Source organism: Arachis hypogaea, chromosome 7 (assembly GCF_003086295.3).
Source record: "Arachis hypogaea cultivar Tifrunner chromosome 7, arahy.Tifrunner.gnm2.J5K5, whole genome shotgun sequence".
Taxonomy (NCBI): domain Eukaryota; kingdom Viridiplantae; phylum Streptophyta; class Magnoliopsida; order Fabales; family Fabaceae; genus Arachis; species Arachis hypogaea.
Window position 1 is genome coordinate 78,119,005 of NC_092042.1, and position 25,909 is coordinate 78,144,913.

Here is a 25,909-nt window from a genome sequence, read left to right on the forward strand (position 1 = left end):
AATGAGGTGGAAGTTCACTGTTTGATCCCTCTCGAGATATACAGCATAGTAGCAAAGACCTCCACCTCTGCTGGATTAGCTTTCCCCCACCTCATCTTCCGCTTATGCGAGGCTGCTAATGTCCAGATTGATAGAGACATTCTTATTGCAGTTGATAGACCGATCACTAGGAGGGGTATGGAATATGCTCGGGAGCTTAGACAAGCACCACCGCAGGAGACAGTTCCCCCTCCTCAGTAGGATCATCCTGAGTTACCTCAGGGATACTATCTTCCTCTACCCGAGTACTGGGATCAGCTGGCGACATCCATTGGATAACTGATATCTTCTATGAATCAGCTGAGACAGGAGCATCAGAGCCACTCTGCCTTCCTTCACCAGTTGGCAAAGGAGCAGTAAAGATAGGGGCATGAGATGGAAGAGCTGAAGCGCTAGAGTGGATTCAGAGGAGGGAGAAGTAGCCACCATAACTGAGGTGGTTGAGTTTCATTACCTTATGCCTATCCTATTTCCTGTCTTTTAGTATTTTTATCTTGTTTCCTGTTATTTACTTGTTTGAGTCATTGCATGATCATTAGAGTCTTTTATTGCTTTCTAGCCTAGTCAGTTATTTTGTCATTTTATGTTTACTTTGAAAGTTGTCTCATGTATTGCTAACTGAGCTTGAAAAATCAAAAGAAAAAGGAAAGAAGTAGTAAAGTGTATGAGTTATATATTATGAGTTTTTCTAGTTACTTTGATGTGGTTGTATTATCTTTAATTCTGAATGTATGAATAAACAGTGCATGTTTGATATTGAAGTTAAGAATGCTGGTTCTTGAGGTATAGGAACCTAGAGAAATATTATGGATGCTCTAAAGTAAGTGAGATATTGATCCTTGAAGCAAAACAAACAGCAAAGAGAAAAAGAAAATGAAGAGCAAGGTCCAAGGCTTTGAGCATCAATGGTTAGGAAGGTCAAGATTGATCAAAAAGCTCAAAGAGTAGTTTTCCTAACCATATGCTTGTGGTATGAATGTGTCAACTAATCCTTGAGACAGAGCACTAAGAGTCGTCACCAAGTGCAATTGCAGAGTATACCAAAAGCTCTAAGCACTACTGTTTGGGAAAAATGATTAGAAAAATTAGAACTCAAAGAGTTTCCTAGTTAAGTACTTGTAGTGTTGTTGTATCAAGTTAAGCTTAAGGACAAAACACTTAGAGTCACGGCTAGGCTCAAAGTGCAAAGCACCAAAAGAAAAGAAAAGAAAAAACTGTGTTCAAAGATCAATTACAGCCTAAAAGAAGAGAATCCATAATATTATCCGAGTTCTAGTACTGAAGGATATCCATATTTCTGAGCTTCAAAGGATAAAGAGATGCCAAACCTATTTAGAATCAGAGTGTCATTAGCCCCACTCAGTACTCAGACATGAGATTAATTGAACACTCAAGCCTTAGGCATTTTCTCTTCTCAGTCCTATATTATTTTTAGTTGCTTGAGAACAAGTAACAGTTCAAGTTCAGTGTTGTAATGCGTGAGCATCTTGTACCTATTTTTCCCTTGTTTTCTAGTCGTTTTTAGTTAGAATTTATTAAGTTTTATTATATTTTAGTGCAAAAATCCTCTTTGGATGCTACTTTGAGTTGTTTTAGTATTTTTATGATTTCAGGTGAAATTTGGAGCAAGTTGGCAGAGTTTTGTGCCTAAAAGAAAAGATTTGGAGTTACCCCTTTGGGCGCTAAACGCCCAGTTGGCATTTAGTGCCATCAAGCCTTGTGAAACAGGAAGCTCTCTGCCTCTTTAGGCGCTAAACGCCTAACTGACATTTAGCGCTAGGCAATCCGAATTGAAGCTCATCAAGGAAGCATCTTCAAGTGGATTTAGCTTTTATTAGTTATCTTATCTTTTAATTTTGTAATTTTTATTAGTTATCTTATTTTAATTTCAAATGAAATTAGGTTAGAATTAAAAGGGAGAAGATTCACCCTAGAGGAGGATCTTCTCACTTTCGCACGTTACACTTTTCAAAATCCGTATTTTTTCTATAAGTCATAAGCCACTAAACCTCCTTGGTTAAGGTTAGGAGCTCTGTTTATTTTTATGGATTAAGACTAGTGCTTTTCTATTTTAATTAATATATTGATTCAGTTTCAAGAATTACTTTCGTTCTTCATTTTATGAATCTGGGTGGATCGAGAGTGTGACCCTTATTTTAGATTCGTTCTTGTGACCCTTGGAAGAGGTCCCTCACCTGAACACAGCTTGAAAGTAAATTTCTCCTAAATTGCTAATTACTTGAACTAATCTGGATACGTGACATATAATCCGTTTAGCTTTGGGTAATTAGGGATTTTGTAGCCATAAACTAGATTTGAACTTAACTCTCTAATCGGAATCAAGTGATCAAGACATTGGTGGTTAATGAAGGTTAGATGAGACTAAATCTCTAAGAAATTAGGGTTTAGTCAATTACAATTTGCCATGAAATGAATATTGCATGATTAAAATAATTGGTAAGAAAACTTAATCCAGAAAAGTAAACATCTATGATACCTTAATTGCTTTCTCTCATTGATTTCTCACCAATTCTCTTATTTGCTTTCTTTACTCTTGAAATGCTGTTTAATGCTGTTTCAAATCACCAAACCCACTCTTCTGCTTGCTAACTAAACCAATCAGTCGACCATTGTTGCTCAGTCCATCCGTCCTCATGGGATCGACCCTCACTTACCTGAAGTATTACTTGGACGACCCGGTGCACTTGCTGGTTCAGTTGTGGATATTCAAAAAATCCGCACCAATAGACTTATTCATAGAACCTTAATTACATGTCCTACCCCTCTAAAAACCAAAAGAATAAACGACAAGGGGAAAGTAAATTCTAACAACTCAACTTGTAAACATAATCTTCTATGCTTATGTAGTTCCGCACTAAATCTTCGCACCTATAGCTAAAAGGGGTGAAAATAAGGGGTAAGAACTAGGGAGTTCTTAGTAGGGTCGGACTGTGTAGTTATGTTCAGTTTATTATTTGTTATACAACAATTTCACAACAGAATATTTACAATCTTTAATAGATAGCCAATAGTAACAAACCTCAAAATACAAACAACTTTAACAAACCAAAGATACAGAGAAAATCAAGTCAAGAAGCACACACACAATCACAGAAACACATATCACAGAGAAGTATGTGCAAACAAGTATGATACATGTCTGTCCTATGCAGGCCATGAGCTCATGTGTCGGTTGCCTATCCGCTCTCAACATTACCCGGGCACAAATCCTATATATGGCTTTCCAGATGCATATAGTGTGCGTATAAGTTTTAGGGTCAGTCCGTATACAGTGTGACTTTTAAATGTATTTCAATATGCTTACATCTAAAAAACAGTTCTCAATGTGTGGGCGTCCCCACTATACATTTGGCACTAAGTCCCAAGCAAGGTCGCATCTATTCTCCTGTGGCAGATAGTCTTTTAAAATTTTTTCTTTATCTTTGCCCTCTGATCTCTTGTAGCAGAAATCCTTTCAGTTAATACATTCTTTTCTCTTATGTTCTCTGCTCTTCTATAGCAGAGATTCATTAGTTTCTTTTATTCTCTTAATTCTTTTATTATCTGTTATTTATTGAATTATATTCCGACTTAACTCAGCAACCTTTGTCTGAGTTTGGCTTCTAATGCCATAACCTCTGTAAGCAACCTCTGTCTTACAGGTGCGACTATCTTGAGCCGATGTATGCAAACATAACCTCTGTAAGCAACCTCGAACTTACAGGTGAGGCTCTCTCTAGCCAATGTATATATTGATAACTTCTGTAAGCAACCTCTGTCTTACAGGTGCGACCATCCCCTAGATTGGCCGATGTATCTCTGGAAAGCAAATCTCGGTGGACTCACCACCACATCTCTGCTCATTTTCAGTACCAAACAATATCTCTGCTTATCTCTTTTTTTTCGTTCTTTTTTTTCTTTCTTATCATTCAACAATATGAGTTATCTTCGCATTATTCCCTCGCTTTTTCCTAAGTGTCTTATGAAAAGAGAATCAAATATTCTTATTTAAATTTGTCTTTCTAAAGCTTTTAGGACAGTTCTCTGCTTACCCTTTTAGTATATCATAAATAAAATAATATCTTTTAAATAAAATACTAATATATTATATTGATACAAGTAATGCCAGTATTAATAATAAAAGAATATTAACATTATTATTTTTATATCAAAATCTACTTATTAACGTTCAATTCTTTAAGTTTTTAAATATTTTACTTTTTAACCCATTTTATAAAATTACTAATTTTAATTTTATATTTTTAGAAATGATCCTGAACTCTTATAAAATATCCATTTTTATCCATGTTTATTATCCAAAATGCTCAAAAACTTACATAATTACGAATTCTATCTTGATTTTATATATAAATACAATGTTACCCTTCAAAAATAAAATTTAATTACTAATCTACCTCTTATACCGAAATCCTTAACCGTTTTTTTAAAAAATATTACTTGTGTTTTAATCTGTTCTCGAGTTTTTCGGTTACCGATTTTTTGTAACTTTTAATTTAATCTTTCGACCATCAAATCTCACTAATTTTTACTTGAACCTCAATGATATTCCAGCCTAAAAATTCTCAAAATAGTTTGGTCCTTGCTGGTTTCATCACAGCCAAGCCATGATCTTCACATACATCAATATTTTGTAAAAATTCAATATAAACTCAATCAAACTCAATCAATAATCAGTCACAACTCCAAATCACTTATTCAATACAGATTTAATCATTGAGAATTTATCGAAACTTTATCTCTGTATGAAATCAAAATAACAGAAGCTCCAAAAAAGTTTTTTTATCGAGCTGCTGAAGAAAAAAATATCAGAAATCGTCTATGCCTCCTAGAATTCTAATTAACCAAACTCAAAGAAAAGGGGAACTACGAATTATTGTCAATTTCTACCAAATAAATATAACACCAATGTGTAAAAAAAAGGATACGAACATTTTTATCAGATTAGATTTTTTACTATAGTTACGGAGTTCAAAAAATTGAAATCAGAAGGTTTATGTTTCCATGAAATTCAGGCTCTCTCTTTCATTCGGTTTCTCTCTTTCTCTTATTTTTCTTAAGCTTAGTTTGGTGGTGAAATTAAAGGAACGAAGGTAATTAATGATGATTCATAACCAAGTGTTATTAGTTATTAAATGAAGGAGGTATATGTGTCATGATTGGTAATTAATGATGATTCATAACCAAGTGTTATTAGTTATTAAATGAAGGAGGTATATGTGTCATGATTGTTAATTAAAGAAACATGTGTAACAATTATATATATATATATAGAGGTGCCTTCTATAGTACCTATTATCTTATTGTACATATGGTGACTACAAAGAAGTTTACCAATTAGTTGTGGACATTTGGTAACTGAAAGCGTATCACTAAAAGTGTTGCTTAAAGAGAAAGTGTTACCCTTAATCGTTAACTTGGCTCTGATACCAAATTTTTAATTTGGATTTTTCTTTTAATTTCTTTTTCGAAATTTCTATTTGTATAGGTGCTTTATAAAAAGTATTGACCATAATTTTTCAATCTTGTTTTAGTTTATAATATTCTTTTTTGCATGGATTATTGTATATAAAATCTTTTATCTGTTTATAATTTCTCAAATCCTCAATAACTTCTTTTATTTATTCACTTTCTCCTGTTTCTAAATATCTGTTTAATTTTTTAATTTCATTCTCCATTTTTTTTAACAGCTTTAATTCTTTTAAATCATAATATGGTGTTCCAGGCATTTATAAATTTTTTAAGTTTAGCTCCAGCTTGTTTATATTTGTTCTTATTTCTATCCTTTTTATTATAAGGTCATTAATTTCGAATTGAAGATTATTTAATTCTCTTTTATATTCCTTTATTTTACTTTTTAATTTTTTCGCCCTTTTTCTTTTTATTTTATTTTCTGGTCTTTCAATCTTTGTATACTTCATTAGTTATCTTAGAATTTCTGCAAATTCTATCATCGATTCATCATTATTTTCTAGAGATTCTATTATTTTTTCTAACTCTTCAACTTCTCCTTTCAATTTGTCATAGATTATTTTTAGAGTTTCAAAGGCTCTTTGATTTATTTCAGAAAACTGTAAATAATTCAACCGATTTTTTCTTTCAAAGAGCTCTTGTTTCTTGTCTTGATAGGTTACATATATTTTCTCTTTATTTATTATCATAACTTAGTGTTTAGGGTTTCATTTAATTTTTCGACCTTTTTTGTTAATTCTTTTATTTCAGAATTTTCTTCTTTAATCTTTAACTTAGATAAACTTAAAGGGCTATTAATTTTGGATTCTCTTATTTGAAAATTCGATGAAACTAATTTTCCTGATGGTTCTTTTAGTAAAAGAACTGGGTTTTCAATAGCTTTATATTTTGGTATTTCTGTTTTTACAATTTTCTGAAATAATTCATCGACATAAATTCTTTCTCTGTTTTTAAATACTATACTATGATGGCTATTTGTTAAAGCATAATTTATTGCATATGTAATTGAAAATGGTTCATCGTCTTGTTCCATTAGATTCTTTCTGTGAAATTTATAAGCCAAACTTATAGATCTTCCAAGATTTTCAGTTGATAAAGGTATAGCATATCCAAGATGGGCATTGAATTTAACATTTACGTTTGTCAAGTTTCCATGAACAATTCCAATTATTTGATCTATTGGGTCATCAGTAATTTTTTTGTCACAGATTGCTAAGCTTATTGGTGAATTAATTCCTTTCATATATGTAGATTTGATTAAGACTTGTATAGTACTAATATGAATCCATCCAATTTTAGATCTTTTTTGTTGATCCTTAATTTTCTCAATCTGTTTACTCAATTCTTCATCATTTATCAGAGCTATTTCAAGTTCTCCATTAGCAGATTTTATCTTTATAGGGGCTTCAAGTTGAATTTTTCCATAGTATATTATATTTTTTCTATTAAAAACTTCTTTTAAAAGATTTTGTTTATTAAAATTTTCATTTGATTTGAGATTTAATTCTGTTTTTAGAACAACCTGTTTTTCATTATCTAATAAGGCAGATAGTCTATAATAATCAGATTCTTCCGTTAATTCTAAACTTTCTAAATAATTCATAGCTATGAGATTAAGATAAAGGCGTATCTTTCTGAAGAAAAACTTCCTTTATTTAGAATATTTTACATAAGATGTTTTTATCTCCAGAGGGGAGATTGTAGATACTAACTCCAGAGGGGAGTTTAGAATTGGTTTTTCCTAAGGGAATTCTTCTTCAAACTATAGAATCGCCTCGGCCGCTTCCTCCTTGCTCTCCTAGCATATGAGTACTCTTAGCCTTCTGCTTTCTATTGTTTGATTCCTTCTACAATTGCCTAAGCAACCTATTTATAATGGTTGGGTCTGATGGACAATTCCCATCCTTACCCTTCTTATGACGTCATTGCTTACGTCATTGTTTATTATCTTGCACCAGCTACATTGTTGGTGCTCTATGACCTAAGCACTTACGTCACTATGCAATAATGTTGAGAGATGCTTCAGATGTGCTGTCCTCCTCTTTCATCATGTGACCTTCAGATGCGTTGTCTTCTTCCTTTATCATGTGGGTTGATTCCGTTTTATTATTGCTTTCTTCAGATAACTCTGAGACACATAGCTGGCACTTGTGGTCTTCTCTGTCTTTTATCAAATAGCAGAGATTCCTCTTTATCCCTTCGAGGAGCTTTTCTAAGAGTCCAGATAAGTTGTAGAATGCTGATTCAAATTCCACTAAGAGTCTCATCTCTCTTTCTTCAATTTCATTCCTTTTACTGGACACAAGCAACGTATTTCTGCTTTTATAATTGATTCTTGTGTGAGATTCCCTTGTTATCTTTTGAGTTCTTTCGAAGACCCTTGCTAGTGTGCTGGCTAGTCTTCCTTCATGACTGTAGATTGTTAAATCTTGAACTTGATCAATTGGTTGAAAATTTCCTGGGAAGACGGACATGAAGATCACTTGATGTGCTGGAACCAAGCATTCTTCTTCTTCATTAAAAATAGGTTGACTATTCGTAAATTTTAGGGATATATCCCTTGGATTTACGTTGTCAATCATATTTTTAAATCTTTTTACTGCATCAATAAATCCTGCAGGAAACTCACTAATAATTTTCAAATCATTAAAAATTAAGATTGTATCAATTAATCCATACTGGAAAAACTGATAGGTGTCAGATGGGGAAGCCTCTGGAAATATAACCAGCTTTGTTAGCTGTTCTTTGGCAATAGGATAATATCCCAAGATCGCCCTTTTTTCTGCAGTCCAATTCAAGACTATGTTAAGGGTTTCTCTGAGATTTGATCTACAAACCCTTTTCTTTTCCTTGATTTCATCCCTTGTAGGAATGTTTCTTATTATCCCTGTTCTCTGGGTTTGAATTGGAGCTTTATCTGCTCTTTTTAGGGTTTGCTCTGGATGAAGAGCTTCATATTCTCTAAAAGATTCCTTTGCCTCTTCCAGTGTTAAAAACCATCCTTTATGAATTATCCTTGATTGCTGTGTAAATGGTGCTGCTTTTTCCCAGGCATCATATACTCCTTTCATGGGGCCATTATAAATTACATAATATTTTTTATCTTGGGTGGATTTTTTGATAATTTCAGCAATTGTTTTATTTTCTGGAATTTTTTCCTCACCTAATTTGTCCACCACGCTTAGCTGGCTGAACTCTGATGGTTTTGGTTGTTGTGTTGATTTCATTGCTTCGATGGCCTTCTTGAGGGATTGGATCTGTGTCCTTATTTGCTAACAATGCTTGTATTTTTCGAGTTCTTGTTCGTATTTTTGAATTTCTTGATTTAATGTGTTGTAGACGAACTCCATTCTCTTGTTAATGTATCTGCAATAACATTTTTGTCACCCTTAATATATTCAATTTTTATTGGATATTGTAATAAAAATAATTGCCATCTTACCAATCGTCCATGATTATAATCAACTTTTAAATTATATCGTATGAAACCTGTTAAATAACTTGAATCTGTCCTTAATGTAAATTCTTTGGGTAGTAAATCAATTTTTCATTTCTTAAGAGATTTAATTGCTGCTAGAGTTTCCCTTTCATGAGTAGTATATCTCTGTTCTGTTGGAGTAAAAGTCCCTGAAATATACCTGCAAAGTAATTCCTTTGGGGGATATTTAGAATCTAGTGATTCTTTTTCTTGTTCCAAACTTTTTATAGCTTTCTTAGCTTTTAGACATCCTGACCAGGTTATGTCTGAAGCATCTGTTTCTACTATTAAGTAGTCATTTTCTTCTGGAATATAAAGTTCTGGAAGTTTTTTACATAATTCTTTAATTCTTTGAATTTGTATGCTATCTTTTTCATCCCATTTCCATACTTTTTTAGTACTTATTTTTGGAAATAAGCTTTTAGTGTATTCTGTTATATTCTTTAAAAATCCCTGATCAGAAATATAATTTATACACCCTAAAAATCTTTGTAATTGTTTTCTATCTTCTATTTTATTAGGAAATAAATTTACCTTTTCTAGAACATTTGGTTGAAGTTTTAGCTTTCCTTGAGTAGATAGAATTAATACAAGGAACTCTATTTCTTGTTTTGCTATTCTTGCTTTCTTTTTACTAAGAACTAATCCTTTTTGCTTGCATCTTTCTAAAACTATTAATAATTTTTGAAGATGATCTTCTTTATCCTTTTTTGTAAAAATTAGTATATCATCAATGTATACTAGAACAAATTCATTTAACTCTTTTAGATTGTCTTCCATAAATCTTTGATAAATACCTGGGGCTTGCTTTAATCCGAATGGTAATACATTCCATTCATAAAGCAACACACTTGTTGATTCCTTTGTTGGGCAAGTAAAAGCAGTTAATTTCTTTGTTTCTTCGTCTAAACGAAGTTGCCAATATCCTGATTTTGCATCAAGAGATGAAAACCAAGTTGCTCCTTTGATTTTTTCTAAAATAGAATCTTTTCTTGGAAGTTTATGAGCATCACCAATAGTTGCTTCATTCATTTTCTTATAGTTTATTACCATTCTTCGTTTTCCCTTTTAATTTCATTATTGTTTTCAACGTAAAAAGCTGGAGCCGCATGAGGACTTTTACTTAATCTTATAATTCCTTTTTCCAAAAGGTCTTTACACTCTAATGAGAACTCTTCTCTATCTCTCGCGGAATAAGGAATTTTATTTGAAACATTTATCTCTTTTGTGGGATCTTTTAATTTAATGCTTACTAATTCGTTATTTGTATTTTTAATATCTAAAGGATTTTCAGTACAAATTTCATCCAAGAGTTCTTCTATCTTTATTTCAAGATTATTTTTTGGAATATTTATCTGAAAGTATAGATTTAAATAACATGTTTCTAATATAGAAAATATTTTAAACTTTAAGATCTTATCTATAGTAGTAGTTGGTATTTTTATACGTTTTGATTTTTGATTTATTAAAGAATCGTGTGGAGCTTTTAAAACTATATACATTAATTCTTGAATGAATGGATGATATAGCTTTAAAAAGTTATTTCCTATGATAAAATCCATTCCAAAATCTAACATATATATAGATGGAACAATGAACCTATAATTTTGAATAAAAATTTCAACCATCTCTGCTTTTTGGTCAATTTTATGTATTGATTTGTCAGCTATTCTAACTTTTAATGGTTTCTTTAATTTTTTTCAATCAAGTTTTATACTTGAACTAGCAAAGCATTGTGTTGCTCCAGAATCTATGAAAGCATTTATAAACTTTTCTGTTATTTTTATAGTAATAAATGTAGCATTATTACTCAGTCTCTGAGTCTGTTTCCGAGACATATTCAAAAATATAGTCTAAGTTATCATCAGATTCTTCTAATGGTTCCATGAAACAAGACTTAGCAATTTCTATTTGTTTAGTAAGATCCTTTTTATCCTTCTTTTTCAGGCATTCATTTGCGTAGTGTCCTTCTTCTTGGCAATACCAACATTTACAATTTTCTTTTTTATTCGGGCATTAGTTATTTCTTTGTCTTTTATTTTTATTGTTATTTTCTTTTCTAAAATATCTCTTTTTTCTCCAGTTTGGATAGTATTTTCTTCTTCTAAATTGATATTTTCTTTTTCTTTGAAGATTTTTATTGAGACCATATTTTTGAGGTATCTCCTCATTATCCTGACAGCAAATTCTGATTATATTTGCAAATCTTTTTTGAGTTGCTTCTTGCATACAACGTTCTTTTATTTCCTCTCTTATAGCAGAGGTTGCTCCACCAAAATTATTTTCAATTGTTCCTCTATTTATTTCTCTTATAAATCTTCCCATTATAAATTCATTAGCAGGATATGGAAGTTTTGTTATGTACATACTAAGATAATGATTTTTATCTTCTTCTTTTAATTTGTAATAATGTATTCTATATTCACATATATAGGACTCCACATTACATAAATCATATATCTGAATATTAGCTAAATGGTTTTTTGCTTCTTGATATTCTTTATTATAGACTTCTTGTCTATGATCTATAATATTTTTTCCAAAAAATTCTTTATATAGAATCATCATTATATATAATATCTTATCATAAGCTGTTGTTTTTGTTTCTAATTCTTCTATTATTTGGTTTTCTATTGATGTCATATAATCTCTTATAATTCCTTTAGTATGAAACCCTATGTAATTCCAAATGTCCCTTCCAGACAATTCACCAAGTTTTGGATTAGTAAAGGCTTCTAATAAGAAGGAATTCAACCAGTTTTCAAAAATTTCTTTTTCGTTCTTTTTGCAGTCTAAATCGAGTATTCTTTCTCCTTCCATTTCCTGGATTTTAGGAACGTATTTTGATGGTATTTTTGCATATTTTGAATCTTTATTTATAAACCCTTTTTTAAAAGCATAATTATCAAAACCTGTTTCCCATTTAAATTGAGATTGATTATCCTTAGATGTTCCAGCTTCATTCTTTACTTGTATTGGAATAGCTGGTTCTTCGTCACTTGAATAATCTAGAATGTGTTCTTCATTTTCTATATTTTCAGAATTTACTAATTCTTCCTCTATTTGAAAACCATGTTCCATAATATTATTTTTTTGAGTCATTTTTAATTGTTTAAAAAGCATTGTAACTTCTTCTAATTTTTCTTCAATATTCATAATTTTAGTGGTGGTTTTACTTTTAAATCTGTTATGTTAATTATGTTTTGAAATTTTTCTTTCTTGGGATTCTCTTTTTCCTTATTTCTTTGAAATTTTATGGATGTTAATATTTCTTCAAGCATATCTACTATAGAATTTAATTGTGGGTTAAAAGTATGATATAGATGTGGGGAATCATTTCCATGGTAACATTTTTTAGAAATTCCGTGTGAAAAATAAGTTTTTTTAGGTTTTTGAAGTCCTTCAATAAAACTTATAGTAAAATAAAGATTTTGAGAAAAATCATTTTGTATTGATTTTAAGAATTCGGTGTCATTACAGTTGACATTAGTTAAAATTATTAATTTTTGATCTATTAATTTTGGTAACTTAATTATTTCTTCTCTTAAATCTTCTAATTTACTTTTTTCCATTAGGTGACGCTTTTCTTTGTGAAAGGTTACACTTTTAAGTTAAAAGTGTAACCTTAGCCACCACTAATTACCATAGACATAGTCACCAGAGACTTGGCTATATATATATATATGTATATAAACATGCAAGCCACGCTATTTTATTTCTTTCTTTTTGTTCCCTTAATGGCATTGGTTATATATATAAAAGTCATGTTTCATTTTCTTTCTTTTGCTCTTAAATGGTTTCGGCCAAATTTTTTTCTTTTTTTTTGAATTTTAATAATAATATTATTATATAAATTTTTATTTTAATTGAAGTAGTTAAAAATAAAATAATAATAATAATAATAATTTTTTATTTTTTTAAAAATATCTCATTATAATAAAAATATTTTAAAATCTTAATAAATTTTTAAATTAAAAATATCATAAAATTTAATTTAATTAATTTAAAAAAATTAAATAAAATAATAAATTATGAATAACTTATTATTTAATTTTAAAAAATTTGGAGTGTTATACCAAATCAAAATTTTAGCAACATCCATTCTAAATTGTTTTCCAAATTTGTATTTTTGTTTTGCTCTTTTTTACCCCTTAAAACAATTGAAGTGCTTTAATTCAAATTTTTAAACAAAATTGATCACGACATCGAACGACACAAAAAAAATTAAAAAATTAATAATTAAAAAATAAAAAATATAATTTTTATAATTAAATATAATTTAAAAATTTATAAAATTATATATTTTTTATGAATAAATATAAAATAAGTTAATAAACTCTATCCAAAACTCATTATAAAATAAGAATTTATTACAGTATTATCAAAATCAGGTCGTCATTCTACCAAAAAATTGGTGAACCAATAGTTTATCCAATTTAGTTTGACATATAGATTATTCTTGCATTTCAGCGGGTCAACAACTGTCAAATCTATCAACGCAACGTGCAAAAGCCCGCTCATTCACAGTAAAAATGCACATTATTAGCTACTACTCTATGTCAGCTTACATCATATACATAAATTTTGTAGGAAAGTTTTCAGGTGTTCCACCTATTTTATTGAAACTTTAATATTTCATGTACGATTAATTTTTGTCTTATAGTTATTTATAAAAAGGCGAAAATAGCCCTTTAATTATAAAATAAAAACTAAAAAGACAAAAAGAACTTTAAAAAAATTTGCACTGCTGTATAGAGAAGTCATGTGCAGAAATTTTATTTTTTTTATTTATTATGAGTTATATTGTTTGTGAAATCTCATATAAAAAAAATTTTGTTTACAAGATGTTTAAAAGTAAAATTAGTTGCATTAATTTGAGCTAAATGTATAAAAATAAAAAATTTATTAAAAGAAACAATACTTTTTTATATTCCAAAAATTATATATATCATATTATTGTATATTGATTAAATAATTATGTATCTATTTTATATATTATTTCTTAATTTGAAAAATTATAATTTATATAATTGACACATTAATTTTAATTGAAAAAAATTAAAATAATAAATTTTAATTTTATTTTATACATAATACATGACAAATTATTAAATTAATAAAGACTTAAATTTAATATTTGCAAATATGATAACATTATGTTGCTATAATTTACTTCTTCATATTTCAAATAAAATTATTCAATTTGAGTAATTTATTTTTTATTTTTAAAAGTATAAATTGTAATATTAATTTTGATAAATAATATGCCTAGTAAAAATAATAATTAAAACTTATTTTACTTTTATTTTTTTAAAATCAAAATATTATTGGTTTTTAGAACAATCGAATAATATTTTTCGGTAAAAAATTTTCTTTCAAATGTATTAAATATGTTTAAACTTTAATAAAAATACTTTATTATTTTAAAAAGTATTTTTTTACCAAAAAATTCTAATCCAAATAGAATATTTTTTGAGTAATTGTACACATTCAAATTTTTTTATGAATCAAGTCAAACCAAGTTAAATAATAAGATTTGAAATAATACTAGTTATAACTGATTTTTGTTATGTTAAACTAATTTAGTTATACTTGGTTAACAAAAATACTTAGATGTATAGTATTTTTTTCTTTAGGTTATTCAATGTATTTAATATTAATATTATTTTTCTTTAATAAGTATAGATGAACTACAAAGACAATCATATTTGCCTTGCATAAAATGACTTCTTTCTTATATAATAATATTTAAATATAGTATAAACATATCGATTTAAAAATATTTTTATAATATATTATTGAAATTTATCTTTTTACTATATTATTTTAAATAAGAAAAACAAAGATAAATAAAAAAAAACTAGTGATAAATATTAAATAGATCTCTATAATTAAAAATGATTTTTTTCATTCTTTTCAAATTTTCTATTTCTTTGCATTTGTTTATCTACTTATTTATAAATATATTAAAGGTGAAATTAAACATTATTATCTTGAAAAACTAACACATAATATAAGTAAAAAATATTGCACATACATCTTAATAATAAAGTTGATATATTTTTTCTATTTAATATTTTTTTCGTCCATCTTTAATTTACTAATATTAAGATCTTTTCTCTTCGTTTACTTTTCTTAATTATCATAGGATATGAAAAAAATATTAACAACAATACTTATTAAAATCTAAATTAAAAGATGATTATTTTAAATAGATTCTAAAAATCACAACAAAAAATTCATATGTGCTCATTTATTTTTTGATAAGAATTGTCATTATTTTTTAAAATATTAAACTAAATTTTATCATAAAATAAAATAGGAAAAAAGAGTCAAACAAAAGAATATTAATTTAGGACAATTATAATTCTAAAATTTTTCATTTAATCAATTATAAGTAGCATAAGTAATTATCATTAATTTACAAGTGTAAACAATTAGTTAATAAGACTTAACGAAAATAGATTTATTATTAATTTTAAATTTATTTATTAAAATAGTTTTTTATATACAAAAAATTAATTCATTATGGCTTTACAAAATTTGTGAGTCTATAATTTTAGTTTTTTTTTTAATTTGAATACAGTTTGGTTTAGTAAAGTTTTTTAAAGAGTTATTTGTGCTTTTTAAAAGTACAAACTCTTCATTTTGTGTTTGAATTTACCGTTTAAATTTATGTCTTTTATAGTATTTTTAAATTTTAAAAGCAATTTTGCCTAACATAATTATTTTTGTTTGTGTTTATTAAAAATAATTTTTAATTTAATTTAGCAAATATAAATGATACAATTTTTAAAAAGTAGAATTGAACGGATCTACTGGCGTCGACGTCGAGGAACAGCGGCGAGGACCGAACGACAAGGAGCAGCAATAAGATTTAGCGACCGAACGACAAAGAGCTGCGGCGATGGCGAAGAACAGCGCCAGCGAATTCCCTTTCCCTTTTCTTTCCTATATTCCCTCTCTCCTCTTATTCCATTAAAAACCCACCTCCTGAGAATGATTAACTCCTCTCCTGTTTCCTATCCTTTAACCTGTTTTTTTCTTTTTTTTTATATATTTTTTTAATTAAGGGTAATTTAGTAATAAAAATTAAAGTTTTGATAAAAATGACGATTTTAAAATTAAGATAAACGTTTGAGATATTTTGTAGTAAAAAAATGTCAGAAATAAAATAAATTTTCAATTTCTATCTTAGAGACCAAAATCATAAATCCTTTTATCAAATTAAGCCTCCATATATCTTTCACTTAAAGATGTTAATTAATGACTTAATATTTTATTTTTTAATAAATATTTTCACCAATACTATTAATAATGCACAAAATTTATTATTTATTTTTTCTATCAACCCTTATTATTTATCTATTGTCAATTTCTAAGTTATTCTTGATAAGTCCTGTTCATGAAAATATCCTATATAATAATTTAGTTGACAAAAATGATGAAATTAGCTTTTTTCCTAAGATTTATCATTAATTAATTTATTAAAAAAGATTTTAATAAATTTATTTCTTTAATTAATAAATATCAGATAAAATTAATTTATTGTAAAATTCTATTTTATCGTTAAAAATTTAGCACATTAAATTTAATACTTATACTTTGAAATGAGTTTAGTTGATAAAATTAAAATATAAGTAATATTATTTTTGTACAATTTTTTATTAATACTATTATAATGGTGCTTATTTGAGCAATTAAATTTAGCTTATACTAATCTTAAAGTTGTCCTATTTATTATTCTAGTCATTTAAAATATATATATTTTTAATTTATTTTACATTCAATTAATTAAATTAAAAATATATTTAGTGACAATTCCAGTTAATATATCATTTTTTTCAATAAAACAAATTAATAAACTTATAAAGTATTATTTTTTTTATTAAGCAAATATGTAAGTTTATTTTTTTATAAAAGAATAGAAATCTTACAAGGCCTAACTCGCCCAATAATGCAGTTTTAAATACATCTACTCAAACTAGCTTGAAGCTAATTTAGACAAAAAAGACATTTTCAAATCAATTAAACTGTCCAAAAGATGTAACGGTTGCATGCCTACCATATAGTTTTTTTGTGAATGTCTACAAAATTTTCTTTTCTTAAATCTAGACCATTTGTATTTTTTATATTAAATCTGATTGGTTACAAATAATAGAATTGTGATATTTCAAAAAGTACACTGGAAGGTGAAAAGCTTCCAATTATAATGGCTTCTCTGTAACATGAAATCTCCAACGTGGTTCAAATCACAATACTTTGCTACTAGGCTAAGCTATTTCATTTATTTTTCTATGTTAATCAGTATATATATTCTAATATTTTAATTAAATTATTTTATATTTATTTAATTTAATTTAGTTTTATGGTCAATTTTTTCAAATTAACTATTTTTTTAATTATATAAAATTATTAAAACAAATATTAAATCTTCTTAAATATTTACAAATAAAAAAGAAAACAATAATACTCTTTATTAACCATAATGTTTTTTCTATAATTATATAATATTTTTATAATAAATACTCAAAATATATAATAATAGGTGTAAACTTTTTTTTTTCCGATCAGTTAACAAACTCACAAGATTTCCTACCCAGGGACGTGAGTACAAACAAGGAATACAAAACAAAGAAACAACAACGAACAAAAAAAACAATGATAAAGTTTTGTTCTATTAAGTGGGGTCGATTACATGAATCAAATGATGTTATTATATTCTATTATGTATTATGTCTATAAAGAAACTGTTTACATGTAGATCTCGTTTGACCACCTCATAGATGGTCTTTTTAGGTCTTTCTCTGTCTTTCGCCCCTTGTCCATCTTCCATCTCATCCATCTATTGATCTTTTTCTCACATGTCCAAACCACCTTAGACGCGATTCAACCATTTTCTCCACAATGAGTGCTATTCCAACTCTCTCCCTTATATCTTCGTTTCTTATTTTATCCAATCACGTATGACCGTTTATCCATCTCAACGTAAAAACATAATCAAACAAATAATATTTAGCATTTTAAAATCATGAAGTCATCAAATTAGTTGTATCTTCCTATTTGAGTTTAGTTATTATGGTATATATTTTAAACTGTGAATTATTACTACATATCTGAAATTCATAATAACTGGTTATATATGTACTGATACTTTTTGTTCTCCGTTATATATATATATATATATATATATATATATATATATATATATATATATATATATATATATATATTAAATGTTATAAATCTAACATGCGATCCAGTTGTGAATTAACGAGCCTTATTTTACACTAAATAAAGGGAAAGAAAAATACCATTTTAATTCAGCTCCTTTTTTATTAAATATTTATGAGTAATACCTTAAATCATTTTTTTAATTAATCAAATATTATTTTAGTTTTCAAAAAATATTATTTTTAAACAAATAAATTCCACATCATATTATGTTAAAGAATTTAGATAAATTAATTTTTACCATTATTTAATTCTCTAAAAAGGTTTTTAAAATTTTTGAATTAATTTTTTCATATAAACGAGAATTTTAATGTTAATATTATATTGATTTGTTTATAGAATAAAGATTTAGAGACAAATTTAATAAATAAAATTTATTAAAAACTTAAAGCATTTGATAAAAAAAATTATCTCAAGGCTTAATTGGGTTCAACTATATTTTATTTATTATTCGTGTCAAAATCAAACTCTGGATAAATTCAAGTCCAACTAGCGATACAAGATATACCGTCCAGATGATATTGATTGCTGCCTTGTTGGCACATTGATCTAGTCTCAGGAAAACTACGAATAATAGATTATATTTTCCTTTTTGACGAGTACAAAGAGTGACACATTAGGGAAGAGGAAGCTAATTAAAATATATAGAAGTCATCTTCAAAAAAAAATCACCTACTTATTTAATTAGCTGAACCAAAAACAATCGAAGTCATGCATTGGCTCATTTATTACTTATTTGAAGTTCATGGTAATTCTAAATGCGTCATGTGAAAGGGAGGAATATAATAGATATTATCTCTCAAGGTTTAAGTGACTCTGTTTGATTTTGACTCTGCTCCTGAATTCTTTTCATTTTTTCTATCTTTTGCAAATAATTAATTATTGAATATATTTTAAAATTTTATTACGATTTATAATTTTAAAATTTTATTTAAGGTTGACTATTTCAAGTAAATGAAATATTTGAATTGATTTCTTAAATTTTAAAATTAAATTAAATTGGTTTCAAATTTTTATTGACTCAAATTACAATTTTTTCAAATAAATATTTTAATTTTTTTATTTACTGAAATATATAATTTGTAAGTAATTTACCATTTTATATTTATATCGTTCTATAAACTAAATAAGGTACATACATCGATGAACATGTCGTGGGTGCTCATGTATTGTGTAACAATGTTTATCTAGTTTAGCGTATAAACGAGATAAGCACAAACGGTGTCTATATATATAACTTGTTCACAGCATTTTTTGGATGTCACTTTCATCAATTTCTAACCTCTATTCTCTCTCTTAGATCCTTTTTTTGAGATATTTGAGTGAAATAGATTCTATGATGTGCACAAACAATGGTGGAGTTAGATAAAATATTAAAGGGGCCAAAAATATTTACACAATAAAATAAGACTAAAATAAAATTTTAAAGAAAGACTAAATTAAAATTTATATATAATTTACATGTAAAAAATTAAAATTACAGGTCATTGTCCCCTTTCCTACAATGTAGCTCCGCCCCTATGCGCAGAGACAATAAATAACAATATCAATTGTTTGAACGTAATGTGGCACATCGTTAGAGAGATTGACTTCTAGATTAATATTATTATATTTTTATTTTGAATCACAAAATCATAAGATTATGTTTATTGTACTAATATGTATGATTAGAGTTGGTGCCTTGTTCTTATTTTGAATTAAAAAATCATAAAATTTGATTTATTGTATTAATCTATAACAATATATAATATCAATATATGAGTTTGGTGTCCAATTTTTTTTTTTCAATTTTGTCCTCCTTAATAATCTATCCCACTATATGTCAGTTGTACGTTAAAAAACACTTCCACTGCTTCATCTTCTCTCTTATCACATATATTCATGTTCTCTCTTATTTCATTCATTCATAATCACTGAACTTCTATAATTATCTCTTTCCTCTCTTACTATTTATTATATAAAATTCCTGTTACTCCATAATAAAATAATATTTTTCTTTTCTTATTCATCTTCACTTGCATCCTTCTCACTTTACTTACATATAACATAAAATCTAATATAAGGATAATTGGTGTCTAAATTTAAGTTCCAATATTGTTCCTAAAGAAAGATTTATTATTAAAAAAATCTTTCATTCAGTTAAGTTAAATAAAAAATTTTCTATCCATTTCTCCACAATAATCTCACTATGATTTTTGTATTGTCTGTAAATTATCGTTACAGATTTTTTTTATTTGGATATATTTTAAAGAATAAAAATAAAATAGTTCAATAGGGACCATTTTTTAAAAATAAATTTACGCAGAATAATTTTTTTCTTATCATACTTTTCTAACATATCCTAGATATCTACGCAATATATAATGTCAATTGGCATCTAAATTTAACTTCCAATATTACGCTACAGAAGTTTATTATTAAAAAAATTTTTTCTGTACATCTATCAGTTACGTTGAATGAAAAAAACTTTCACACATTTTTTACAGCAACCTTATCAAGTGTTTTCTATTGGATATAAATTATTCATGCAGATTTTTTTATTATGGATATGCTTTTAAAAAATTAAAAATAAAATAGTTTAACAGGACAATATTTTTTTAAAAAATTTACATAGAATAATTTTTGTACTCAGGATTCATTTTACATATAATATTCATTCATCTAAGTTCATTGATAAAGTACCTTATAAAAATTATATTTAAGTAATTTTTTATCTTATAACTATTTTATATCTTGAGATTCAAAATTTTGTATTTTTATTTTTATTCAAGCTTTATTTTTATGTTTTATTTTATTTATGTTAATGAAAAAGTATTAACATTAGTTTTAATGTTTAACTTTTAAGATAAATAAAAAGATGGGATATTTTTTTATAAATTTGATAATTAAAAAAATTAATTATTATAGAACAAATTAAGTCTATTTCTTGACTACAAGAATATGCGCTTGTTTGGGCGCCATTATTTTAATAAAAAAATATCTTTTCTCAATAAAAAAAAGATCTTTTTTTATTTTTTAGCGTGTTTGGCAAACTTCGAGTTGTAAAAGTAAAAGTACTAGAAAAATCAGAAAAATATCTTTTTTGAGAAGTTGTAATTTACATCTTTTTTTAAAAGATATTTTTTTCTTAAAAAAATATTTTTCATGTAATAAAAAAAAGTATTTTTATATTGTTATATCCAAATATAATTGATAGATAAAAAGATCCTTTTGTATGAGATACCCAAACATGAAATTACTTTTACTTTTTCATAAGATCTTTTAAAAAAGATACTTCGAAAAAAGATCTTTTCTTAGAAGCTCACCCAAACAAACTCTATATATAATTTATTCTTCAATGTAATCAAAATAAATATATATTTATTTAATTTTTTAAATTTTACATTAATTATTAAAATTACGATATAATGGATGTACTCTTATAAAAAATAAAAATGACTTCATAACTATTTTTTTCGGAAAAAACATGACTCAATGACCATAGAGTATAATTTAAAATAAGTAATAAAAAACGGACATAAAATTTAATTTTTTTATTATTTGGTATAAAAATAAATATAATAAAATAAATTTATGTTCTCATAAATAATGACATAAAATTTAACATTATCCTTTTCTAGAGCCGTCTATTTTTGTAGTTTTTATCTTTATTTTTGTACTTTATTTTAATTTTATTAAACCAAAAAGTACTAATGTTATTTAACTTTAATTTTTAACTTTTATCATAAATAAAAATATGTGACTTTGAATGTATTAGATAATAAAAAAAACTCATAATAAAAAAAAAGTAAAATTTACTCATTCGTTGCAGTTATAGGAGTGTAGATGACTCAAATAAGAGTTACTAGATTTTTTTTAACTTTTATTTTTAAAGTAGTCTGAGTGTAATAATTATGAACTAATATATGTTGGTAACTAATTGCGATTGAAGATAAGATAGAAAGAATAAAAACGGAGGAATAAAGAGAGAACAAGCTAATATAAGAGTGATGGTGAGGCATATGTAGATAGATAATAATAAAAAAAAGAATAATGAAAACAAAATTTAAAAATTCTAAAAGAATAATAAGACTAAAGATAATTTAATTAACATATTGAATATTAAATTATAAGAAATAAAAAATTTTAACTATTAAAATTATGCAAGGGAAAGAGATATTTAAATATAAATTTTTATATCTACTTCAAATTAAATATAATTAAGAAATAAATAAATTTACAAATATTTATAAATTTTATCTTCATTGTTACACATAAATATAATTGAGAAATAAATAAATTTATAAATATTTATAAATTTTATCTTCATTGTTATACGTACACTACAAGAAAAATGCATATTTGTAACAAAAAATATTGTTATAAAACGTCGAAATTTTGAAACAAAAGTTTTTTGTAACAAAAAAGGGTCCATTGCAGTAAGTTCCTTTACAAAAAGTTTTTGTAACGAAAAATGAAACTGTTACAATTCAATAACATATTTTGTAACAATTTTTTTTGATACAAAAAACCAGAAGCCGTTACAATAGTAACAAATTTTGATCTTGAAGGTATTTTTCGTGACAGTCAATTTTTTTCCTATCAAAAAATTTTGTTACAAAATGTAACATGATTTTCTAACATTTTTTTTCTTTAGTTACGAAAGCAAATTAATTATTTTGTAACAACTTTTTTTATTACAAATTACATGCATAATTTACTAAATTATTTTTTAAATTAACTAATATATTGACGCTTTTAATAAGCAAGTTTACATGTATATAATATGCAAAAACATACATAAATCAAACAAGATCATTTTAACTAAAATTGTCTTGAAACAAAATAACATTAGCTAGTGAGTACATTGATTAGTTCAACCAAAACATAAAAGTTCTAACATAAAAGTTCAACCAAAACATAAAAATTCTAACATAGATTAGTGTCTCAATGCATCAAAACATTCTTGAGCCCTCAAGGTAGTATATGGTCACCATTTCAGCACTCATGTAAATAAGAAAAACTGAAACAAAAAAGTTAAAAACAAGATATAACACTAATTATAATTTTTTCACTAAGTTTTATCCAAAATGTTTAGAAAAATTTCAGCAGAACCTCCCCTAAAACTTGGATATTTCTACCGTCCACGGTTCCAACAAACACAACCAATTCACAACTTATGTCTCAGTCATACCCAAAAGGCAAAACAAATAAACAAAAACAAGTCCACAAAACCAACCAAACATTTGCAAACAAAAAAAAATAGTCAAAATTAGCACCAGTTTTGGTTTCAAAATAGTACTCCATGCAATAACTTTTCACGTCATACTGCAGTTCAGATTTGATCTTGTATGTGTTTTCGGAATTCTCCAAGAAAATTGCACCTTTTCCCTAGAATCAAAGAAAACAACAAAATTTCATTAATAGAAATGTAAAGAATAGGAAAACACACTTGGTATACTAAACTAATAATATCTTAGAACTGAATATTAAAGATTTCAACATACATACTAGCAGCAACTAAACAAATTGTATTTACCATAATATAATCCAAATCAAACATACAATTTATTTAAAAAGAAAGTTAATTTTTAAATTCAAGTCCTGAAACTTGAAATTAAACAAGCATACCAATAAATTATTAGAACAATCAGCCATCCAGAGACAACAAATTACCTCAATTTTAGAAACGAACCTACTTAGGATACACTTGCTTAGATAACATAAGCCTAGATAATATTGACATATTTAGGATACACTTGCTTCACCAACCAAGTAGAAAAGGAACTTGTTAGTTGTTACTTCTAATCCAAACATGAACAATACATATTGATGACAAAAAAACTGCAAATGAATCAATGAACATACAAGTATACAAGGCATTGTATGCCAAGTAAGGAACATACTGCATAAAAGTAAAACACTTTCCCATATTAATAATTAAAAATTAGCTAGAAACCTTACAGAATAATAAGGAATTAAGAAAACTTACAGAATTCAGCAAATGTAATAGAAAGTATAACAGCAGAAACAATGATAAGGGCCAATCTCCTACAAGCCATAGCTCATCTTTGTTAATTATCTATAAATATACAAATAAAATGGTATACATATAGTTAATTATTATTATTATAACAGCAGAAGCTGAATGATCTAATACAGAAGCCATCAATAGAGAAGAAAACTCAGAACATAGACAGTAAATCAGAAAATGGTGACACAACAAAGAGTGGTAGTGAACTTAAAGTGAAACCAATAAGCCAATCATCAATGTCAGCAAGATAATCAAAAATAGAATAAAAAACAAAATTAGAATTTAACACTAATAATAACAAGTAATGCTCAAATGTGACATGAGAAAGCTTTTAACGCATACAGAGCTCCTAAGCAATCTTAGCTACTCATCAACTCCCTTGAGCTTGCCCTTCCCTCCTATCCGAAGCTCCTGATGGAAATCAACGACAACAATATTCCCAAAAATTAAAGGAAAATCGAAATCAGAGGGGAGAACGCCCTTACCGGCAGTGAATCCCGGTGAGACAGCGCTATTTTCGGACGACAGAGGCCCAGTGGCATAACCCATAACAGCGGCGACGACGGTGACTCCACGAACGGCGACTGGGCGCAGCAGGGAGAACAGCGCCTCCTCCTTTTTCCTCTGTCTTCCTCTCTTCACGCGTCTGTCCCTCCTGTGCATCCTCAGCGTCGTCCGTGATGGGAGATGCGACGGCGGTGGAAGCTGGCAACGACCCGCTCGCAATGAAGACGACGACGGCGGCAGCTTCCCTCGGCGACAGCAGAATGCGAACAAATGGCAACAATGGAGGCACAGCAGCGCTCCTTCCTCGCGGAGCTCTTCCTCTCGCTCAACGTCTCCTCCTTCCTGATAGCGACACGACGGCGCGGCGGCAGTAATGCCCGCCGGCGCCATCCTCCCTCTTCCCCCTCTCCTTCTCTTGTTCTCTGATTCCAACTTCTCCCTTTCTTTTTCTTTCTTTCTCTCTCCGTTCTTCCCTTTCTCTTGCTGTGTGTGTGTGTGTGTTTTTGTGTTTTGTGAGTGCATAATGGAAAAAAGGGGGTGTGACGGCTAGGGTTAAGATGAGTGAGTGGGTGTGACCGTGTGAGTAGGGTTAGAATAAAATTAGAGTTTTTTTTTTTTTTGTGACTTAACAAAATTAGGGTTAGAATTTTTAATTTGAGAATTAGGAATTATTTTTGAAAAAAATATAAAATTAAAATTTTTTAGATAAATTGAAATTTAGTAATTTTAATTAAATATAGAGTATTAAATATTTATGAAAATTATATAAAGTTTAATTAATTTTAAACTCAAAATTTTATTGCTTTGATTTAATTACTTTTTGATAAATAATATTTTAAAAATAAAATCATGAATAATGAAAATGAGGATTACCATTAGGGTTTTTATTTTTTACATTTATTTTTATTTTTTAATTTTAACTATTTTTATTTATGTTTAATAATTCATTTATTTAATTTAAAAAATTAATTTTTAGTCAACATTTAAGACTTAGTTATTAGTAAAAATTATATATTAATTGTATAAAAAATATAAGATAATATATACTATTTTTAAAAATTAATCATTTAATCTTGAATTTTTTTATAAAACATAATTAATTAATAAAAATAATATTTTAAAATATTAAATGTTTAAAACAAAATAAA

The 25,909-nt window shown here is 27.1% G+C and overlaps 1 protein-coding gene across 4 annotated transcripts; it reads right to left on the reverse strand.

Moving 5' to 3' along the window:
- Positions 1 to 23,271: 23,271 nt before the first annotated feature.
- LOC112703570 (uncharacterized) lies at positions 23,272 to 25,324 on the reverse strand. Of its 4 annotated transcripts, none has more exons than XR_003811235.2 (4): positions 24,740 to 25,324; positions 24,597 to 24,652; positions 24,213 to 24,271; positions 23,272 to 23,611 (listed from the first exon to the last, which is right to left on the reverse strand). XR_003811235.2 is itself a non-coding variant. In XM_025755083.3 (3 exons), the coding sequence occupies exons 1-3, from the start codon at positions 25,281 to 25,283 to the stop codon at positions 23,405 to 23,407; spliced, it is 810 nt and encodes a 269-aa protein (XP_025610868.3). In that variant the 5' UTR covers positions 25,284 to 25,298; the 3' UTR covers positions 23,272 to 23,404. The 4 variants fall into 4 exon arrangements, 1 of the variants encoding a protein (XP_025610868.3); XR_011864198.1 differs by having other exon boundaries at positions 24,597 to 24,665; positions 24,740 to 25,307; XR_003811233.2 differs by having other exon boundaries at positions 24,597 to 24,745.
- Positions 25,325 to 25,909: the final 585 nt, after the last annotated feature.